The 8904-nt window shown below is 39.0% G+C and overlaps 1 protein-coding gene across 2 annotated transcripts in view; it reads left to right on the forward strand.

Moving 5' to 3' along the window:
• The window catches only part of LOC121877389 (nuclear receptor 2C2-associated protein-like), an 18927-nt gene extending 15480 nt beyond the window's left edge, over positions 1 to 3447 (forward strand). Inside the window, exons 2-3 of one of the 2 annotated variants that reach the window (XM_042383129.1) lie at positions 1498 to 1744; positions 3199 to 3446. In XM_042383129.1, the coding sequence (XP_042239063.1) occupies positions 1541 to 1744; positions 3199 to 3426 (432 nt within the window). In that variant the 5' untranslated portion in view covers positions 1498 to 1540 and the 3' untranslated portion in view covers positions 3427 to 3446. Of the gene's footprint in view, positions 1 to 1497; positions 1745 to 3198 lie in introns of both variants that reach the window. The other variant, XM_042383130.1, reaches the window with a different exon arrangement.
• Positions 3448 to 8904: the final 5457 nt, after the last annotated feature.

Here is an 8904-nt window from a genome sequence, read left to right on the forward strand (position 1 = left end):
TCTTCATCTGAGAGTGGTTAAGGTGAGGTACCATGCTAACTGTGATACCTTTAGGGAGAAGAAATGATACTCCACCCCCCTCCTCCACCTCAGAGAACGTAGGTAACCAACATGGGATTTAAATTCACACTGTGGCATCAGGGGATTGGGGAGGGGTGGAGGGATTCTTTACTTAGTACTTTATATGTGTTTATTCATTTCAATACATAACAGATAGTGAAACAGAAAAAGTGTGGGGAACCATATTGTATAGATTTACCAGATTTTAAGAAATTATTAATACTGTATATCAATTAATAATGTTTTAACATATAATTTTGATTTTTAAAATACTGTAATGTTATATAAGGGCTATAATACTGTACTGTAATATTAGCAGTACGGTATAGGAAGGTCTCACTGGACCCTTATTTTCCCTTAACTGTACATGATGAATTAATGGTTGTATGATGACACATCACTCCTAGGGATGCAGTCTTCCATAAAAACACATACACTATGTTGAAGTATTTAAGGTTAGCCATTACAGGTACTCCTCGACTTACGACCCACTCGACTTACGACCACCCGGACATACGACCGCCTCAGTCGCACCAAAATTTTGTCAAATTACGTATTTTCGAGTCCCGACTTTAGTGATTGCGCTGTGTACTGACAAAATTTTCGTTTGTAATTCCATTTAAAATGGCTGGCAAGCTTAAAAAGTGAGAGTTTTGTGGTGCTGAGAAGAAAGAGACACCCATTTTAGATTTTCTATGTGTTTTTTAAACATTTTCGACTTACGACCTGGATTTGGGTCCCTAACCCCGTCATAAGACTGCATGTACTCTCCTGTACGAGTACCTATTTTGATTGTAGCTCATCTTCCCAGAAGGATTCAATGTGGCACAGTACAGTATAATACTTGAAAGTACTTTCCACCTCCACATATCCAGCTAATTTTTCATAAAACATTATTCACCCATGAAGTTCAAAATCATAACTGAAGGATTGCATTTTATGATTTAGAACATAGATGTACAATGGCTTTCCCTTCTGAGGATGTGGCATGAGGTTGTTTTAACCGATGGAAACCCAGAGTCCAATTTTCTCCATTCTGAACATGAGGAGGGTGATGCATGTGCAAATGTAATTGCAGTCCATGCCTCATTTTTCTCTTCTATTTCTTGCAACTGCTCATTGAGGTGCCAAACAGGCTCTGACATCATAAGTGCACTGTTTAAGCATTAATCATTCATTACATTCTCATCTGTAAATGGAATTTCATGATTCAATCCTTATTTTTATACTATGCAATTTTGACAAATTTCAAATGGTGTCTTGTGTAAAATGTAACTACAGTATTGTACATTATATTTAAAAAAAAAATTCTCTCAACCCAGAGGAAGCACAATACTGTACTGTATACTGTATTGTACAGTACTGTACTGTATTGTACTGTACTTAGTATTTGTGTTGCACACTGTTTCACTGGTTGGAATCATTATTTTTCCACAGCAGCAGGTAACTCCATCAAGAGATAAGAAAATATTTACTTCCCATGATGGCCGAGGTGTCTCTAGTTACCAACTGTGACTGCCGAGTTAGTTCTGTATTGGGCAAGAACACTCGTGAGCTTGGCAAACAGTACCTCTTTGACGGTTCTCCAGAGACATGCTGGAACAGTGACCAGGGAACACCCCAGTGGGTCGCTCTGCGGTGGAAGGAGCCCGTTATTGTCACTTCCATCATTGCTCAATTCCAGGTACAGTACTATATAAAACTGAGGTTACAAGGAGGGTTTTAAATGCAGATTGAAGTAAGGAAAGAATCTGAATAATGTAGTGCATGGATTATTTGGTTGTGGCAGGGGCAGATCCAGGATGTTAGATCAGGGAATATAAGTACAGTATTGAAGTATTTAAATTGTTAAGAGGCCAAAAGTCCAAAAGGAATTGCCTTATGTCAAAGGTCTAAGGGATACCTCGGACCTTAAAAGCTAAGGGACATAAATAAGCAGAGCTAAAATAAATTTATATTGACAAATTGAAACATGACAAGAAATGAAGGGTGTATCATACACTCCCATAAACTGCCCTGCCGCTAGAGAGGGTTTATTTGTCAAGTAATAAAATTTCAGCTCAGAGAGTGGTCCTAAGCATAGATGGGTATTTATATGCAATTTACTCAAGTATTTATTTTAGGCACCTGTAGTTTAAAATTAGCTAAACCTGAGAGACTTAATTATAAACTTTCTTTCAGGGCTGAGGATAGTTAAAGACATGTGAGTATCTCTGGGTTCCAATGTAGAAAATAAAAATTTATTATATTGTACAGTATTCAGGTTATCCTTATTTATACCTGGAAAAGCTATAACGAATGAAATTAGTACAATACAGTACTGTATAAACAAATATAATTTCTATGGCAAACGATAGATTATGTTCCCAGCTACAACCAAAGTCCCTCAATTGTTTGTACATTGCTTACACTAATACTGTACTGTAGAAATTTAATAACTAAATCCATTCAGTTTTATTGACTCAATATTATACAGTATACATATGACTATACTGTACTGTACTCTATTCACTAAAACACTGTTGTTTTCTGTATGAGGAGAGGCTGGCATTACACAAGTACCTGTATGGAGAACTACATGTCATGTCAGTAGCTTCCAAGTAAATGAGATAATTTTTTTCTCAAAAACAAATTTAAAATGCTGCTATCACTCCCTAACCCAGTGATTGAATTAAATAAGTGGTGATGGGCAGCATAAACATTTTCTATTTTAGGAGTTCTGGGAAGGGTTGAGCAGCTTCAGTATTGGCACTTGCAGCTTTCCCATTCAGCTTCAAGTTGTGAAGATTTAACCTTGAACCTCTCAAACCACCCAACACTAGCCTTAAAGTTTGAGGTCCTTCTTGCAGTCTTCACACAAAGACAAAGCCTTCTCTTAATGATGAGGGCGGACAGGGGGGTGCCACGTGAAATTTAAATTTGTGGTAAACACATTTACTTTAATTTTGGGGGGCAATAAAACTGATTCAATTGCAGATATTTTGAAAGCACACTAATGTCTGACAACCATTTTTTTTAACATGGCCTTATCTTCTAAGCCCTTAGTTTATCCATTGAATACAGCTTTATCATAATTAAAATTTGAAAGTGTGTGTTTTTCTTCTCATGAATTCTGTTTAACTGAGGTTTTATACACAGGGTGGATTTTGTGGGTCACCAGACACTGTGGTGGAGGTAGGGCAGGAAGGCAGCAACTGTTGGGAGGAGGTGGCACCATGGCATCTTGAGGATGTGGGTACCGAGCAAATCATCCGTCTTCAGCAGCCTCGTGCTCTCTCAAGCCTTCGACTCACATTTAAGTCTTCTACAGACTTTCATGGCAGAATCATAATGTATAAATTGGATGTATTAGGTAATAAACTTTGATTTAGGAAAAGTGTTTTTTGTTAATTGTGTACCGTAATAATGAGTGGAAATTTTAATAGCCTGTATAGAAACGTTAAAGTGTTTATTTTACAGGGAAATCTTGTATAATTAGGTAGTAGGCAGCTACCTTACAGGGAGGTACTACCGCCTGGGAAGATATTGGAAGCATAATGTGTTGTCTAATGGTAGACTCTGCTGCCATATGGCATCACAAAAATTGTGACCAAGTCCCAGGTTGCTGATCTGACTTTCTGCCTCATTTACACACAATTGCAGGGTCTCAATTGTTTCTCTCACCATTGACAACACATACGTGTACTTGTATATTGTTTCTCACTTTTGATCTTTTTTCATTTTTCTATTTATGGTTCTTTATTATTATTATTAATAATAATTATAATATTATTATTATTATAACTATTACAGAGTTATTATTATTATCATTATTATTTTATTATTATTTTTTTTTTTTGCCATAAATTTATTTATTATGAATTTTTATGACTATTATTTATTATTATTATTATTACATTTTTGCCCCCCAGGCCCCGATGTGGGTCAGTGACCTGTGCCCGGGTGGGCTAATCCCCGTAAAAAAATAAAGGGGGCCTTCAAAAACTAAGTACTGTACAGAGCTAACATATGTTGGAAGCCCTGGCAGATAAATAAGGGGAGAAGGTAAGTGTGGTAAAAGTTACTGGAATTAGAAAATGAAACTACCTGTAAACTGTAGCTATGTGCATCATTATTAAAGCAGTATAGTACAGTACCATATAGTCATATGTCTTGTAAGTACATAGTTAACTTGCTATTGTTCTCCGTAACTTTGAATTTTTATGAATTTTTCCAAATTTTTAGAGAAAACTCAGACAAAAGTTAAGGTATTTTACCATGAGAGGCCTAATATTCTCTCCACTGTTTTCATCATTGTTATGGTTCATAATAAGCCAGCAGTGGCCTTGTATTCTGTGTTCACTCCACTGGGATAGTTATGATAAATGCAACATATTAGTACATTAGACCACATACACAGAGGTGTGCTGGGTGTGATGTCAGGGGACTTAGCCTCCTCAATTCGGTGTAAGAGCTGTAAATATGAGGCACCAAGACAATTAACAATACTTAATGTCCTTAATAGAAAACTTCCAACAGTCACAGGGACATCTTATCGATTTCCTTAAGTCTATTGATATTTCCACTGTTGGTATTCTGAGGAGCTACACTCTCAATAGTGCCTCCACCAAATATCTTTAGCTGGCCTATGAGAGCATCTTGGAAGGCCCATGACTTCTATTGAAATTTTTCTCTATGGAGCTTCTACCTAACCAAACTCATTTATACCAAGACTAGCACCCTGTGCTACTCCCTGCCCCAATATATTTTTCCTATGTCATAATTCAAATCATCCTACTCCTTATATCATCAGTCTAAATAGATTTGACAGTGACACTTGTCTGATCTCTCCCTTCATTTTTTAGTTGTGTGTAGGAGCCTATCTTAAAACCTAGTCTTAAATTTCCAGCAATACATTACATTGATAGTTATGTAGTTTTGAAGCTGTACAGTACTGGGTACTTCACTTTTTCTAAAAACTTTGGTCATCAATATACTTATGAGCACAATATACGATATGGAAAGGTGGTGTCACTGCCAACTGTTACCAACTTATAATACCATGTTCTTTATATCACTATTAAAATGGTAGCCTGCTAAAAAAAGAATACAATGAAGTGCATTGGTTAACTGTCTACCATATTTGTTTATATTAAATGGTGCAGTCTCTTTAGTTTCATGTACTGTGTCCAAAAATATATAAAAGTATGATTTTGAAAGTAGATTTTCCTGTTGATCCTGGTGCCTGCACTTCGGCACCCCAGCTACCCTGAGAGATTGGAGCGCCTGAACTTGCCTAGCTTATACTACAGGCGGGCAAGGGGTGACCTAATTGAGGTGTATAAGCATCTCAAGGGGCACTACTCAGTCGAGTGTCCTTACTTGGAGCTGGCGGACGCTCGCCCCACATAGGGTCACAGCTCAAGATTGAAGAAGCCGCAAATCCAGAAAACTGTGAGGGCAAATTTTTTCGGAGTGAGAGTTGTGAACTCTTGGAACATTCTACCAGAAAGTGTTGTGATGGCACCGAGTGTGAGCTCTTTCAAGACAAGAAATGACCAACACTGGAGCAGGTTCAGGTACATTCAGGAGCCGGTGCATGCCCAGTACTTCCCAACAGTGAGTAACAGAGACGTGACCGATCGCCCAAGCGGCTAATGAGCCGATCAGTGGTGAAGAGGATAAAAGTAAAGTAAAAAAATAAATGAATTATATATACATAAACTGGTGCTCTAGTGTTTTTCCCTTTCCTGTGTGATTGATCAAAATTTTTCTTTTCCATGTTTCCACACTCAAACATATATTTATATTTATTTTGGATACGGTACATGAAACCGAAATAATCCAAATGGTGTAAAGTTGTGTGTCTAATGGTAGACCCTGGTAGGGTACAATATAAGGTAAATCAGTGCAGTCCATCAGTTATATCATTGCAAAATGTAGGCCTAAAGCATTCTCATGACATATTATATGTCATAAGAATATATAATTAATATGCCATGAGAATGCTTTAGGCCTACATTTTGTAATGATATAACTGATGGACTGTACTGATTTACCTTATACAGTTGTACCCCGCTTAACGCGGTTTCACTTAACGCGATTTCTCATATACGCGGTGCCTCGCCAGAACCGAACTTTCACTTAACGCGGTTCATCTACTCATATACGCGGGAAGCGGCGCGGGCACGATGCGCATAAGGTCGCCCAGTCATCAAAACATTACCGAGTTCCTCACCCGCCACCCACCACAGCCGGCCCAAGTCAGTGATAGTGATAATTACAGTGAGGATATGGACTTATATGGACTTTGAGGGGTTTGACAAAGAGGCCCTGCAAGCCTCTGTGGTGGATAGTGATACAATTGATACAAGTGATACAGGTGAGGGCCAATAATCTGCCCTCTGCCTCGGAACCAACCCCCCATCCCCATGTGCCCAGCCATCTTTTCTACTAATGTAAGTGTTAAAAAACCTAATATTATTGATATTTCTCTTAATTATTAATTGTGTGTGTATACCATCATAAAGTTAAGATAATATTTTTACTACAACATAGTTGTGTGTCGTCAAAAAGTGGAGTTTGGGGGTCGGGCCAGTCTCTTTTGGAATTAATCCCATATGTTCTGCTGTTCACTTAACGCGGTTTTCACTTAACGCGGTACCCTGTGGGTTCAATTGACCACGTTAAGCGGGATACAACTGTATTGTTCAGCAAATCAGCCCAGCTCAGCTACAGCCACTTGATTGACTTGAATTGAATAATTGACTGATTGTAATATTACTCCATACTCCTATAGTTAAAAAATTATCTATATTAATGAAATAAGGTACAAGAATTGCATTAAAATAAGAAACCGAGTGTCAGTTAATATAAGAACATAAGAAAATAAGGAGTCTGCAATAGGCCGGTTGGCCTGTGCATGGCAGCTCCTGTCGAGAGTTACTACCACTCTCTATCATCCATGAATCTATCTAGCCTCCTTTTGAAACTTTCCAGAGTTCCCGCACTTACTACAAAGTTGCTAAGCTTGTTCCACTCGTCCACCACCCTATTTGTGAACCAGTTTCTTCCTATCTCCCTCCTAAGCCTAAACTTATCCAACTTGAATCCGTTGCTCCGAGTCCTATCCTGCTCGGATATTATACGAACTTTATCTATATCCCCTTTATTGATTCCTTTCACCCACTTAAATACTTCTATCATATCTCCCCGCACTCTTCGTCTTTCAAGGGAATGCAAGTTAAGTTTCTTTAACCTATCCTGATATGGAAGGTTTCTAAGTCCCGGAATCATTTTTGTCATTCTTCGCTGCACCGACTCTAGTGAATTTATATCCATTCTATAATAAGGGCACCAGAACTGAACCGCATAATCGAGGTGCGGCCTGACTAGCGCAAGATATAGTTGTAATAAGACCTCTGCACTCTTGTTACTTACACTTCTAGATATAAAACCCAATACTCTGTTTGCCTTATTTCGAACATTAACACACTGTTTTCTAGGCCGTAGGTCCGGGCTTACAAGTACCCCTAGGTCTCTTTCACAAGTCGACTTCTCTAGGTTGATGTTGTTAAGGCTGTAAACATTATAAGTATTTGTTCTTCCAATATTAAGTACGCTGCACTTGCCGGTGTTGAATTTCATTTGTCATTTTTCAGACCACCCCTGCAGTTTATTTAGATCCTGTAATGCATTTGCATCCTGCCCTGAATTAATTTGCCGCCCTATTTTGGTGTCATCCGCAAACTTGCTTATGTCACTGCTGATCCCAGTACTATCTAGATCGTTTATGTAGATTATGAACAAGAGTGGGCCTAGTACTGACCCCTGGGGAACCCCACTGGTTACACGGCCCCCCTCAGATTTAATACCATCTACGCTGACCCTCTGCGTTCTATCGGTGAGCCATGATTTTATCCAATTTAAAACTTTCCCCTCGATACCATGAGCCTTAATTTTTCTCAGAAGCCTCTGATGCGGTACTCTGTCAAATGCTTTGCTAAAGTCTAAATAAATAACATCGTAATTTTCGTCATTATCTACCTCGAAGACTTTCCTAAAAAACGTCACCAGTGATAGGGTAACCTACACGCATATTCCGCAATTGCTTATCTGTGATCAGGGATCACTGATCAGTAAGTACTGTATTTGCAAATGACTGACTGAAGTTTGGTTTTGCCCCCACAACATTTACCTTGGCCCCAAAGTGGTCCCCCCACTTTCCGAAGGCTAGAAACGCCACTGGACCCTGCTGCCATATAGCACAAAAATTGTGACCAAGTCCCAGGTGGCTGGTCTCAATTGTTTTTCTTTCTTTAACAACACAACATAAGTACATACTGTATATCGTTTCTTACTATTAATCTTTTTTAATTTGTTTTATTTATTTATGGTCCTTTATTATTATTAATATTATATTTTATTTTTATTTAATATTTTCTATTTTTTTCATTATTGTCATTATTACTATTATAATTTCGCCCCAGCCCCTGATGTGGGTCATTGACCTGTGCCCTGGTGGGCTTGTAGTGGATTTCTCCCCTACAAACGCTGTTTGTCGTTGTGTAGCCGACCCCACGAATTCCCCAGTGTATGCCTCGTGGTCTAGGTCAACCAGCGCCGCCTTCCATGACAGAGGTCAACTACTAAGCCACACCTACCTCCGCTATTTAAGACCTGACCTCGTGGTGACCACCCTCTCGTCTTTTAGCTACAGCCGCAGCAAGCAACACCACCTCCTCCGCCGCTGCCTAGCGGCCCTCGCTCCCGCCGGCGAGCATGGCGACCCACAAGCTGTCCTCCTCTGAGCACCCTCACCAACCAGCTCTCTCTACATCACGCTTGTAACCATGCTGCCACTTC

This window comes from Homarus americanus, unplaced genomic scaffold, assembly GCF_018991925.1.
Source record: "Homarus americanus isolate GMGI-L3 unplaced genomic scaffold, GMGI_Hamer_2.0 scaffold367, whole genome shotgun sequence".
NCBI lineage: Eukaryota > Metazoa > Arthropoda > Malacostraca > Decapoda > Nephropidae > Homarus > Homarus americanus.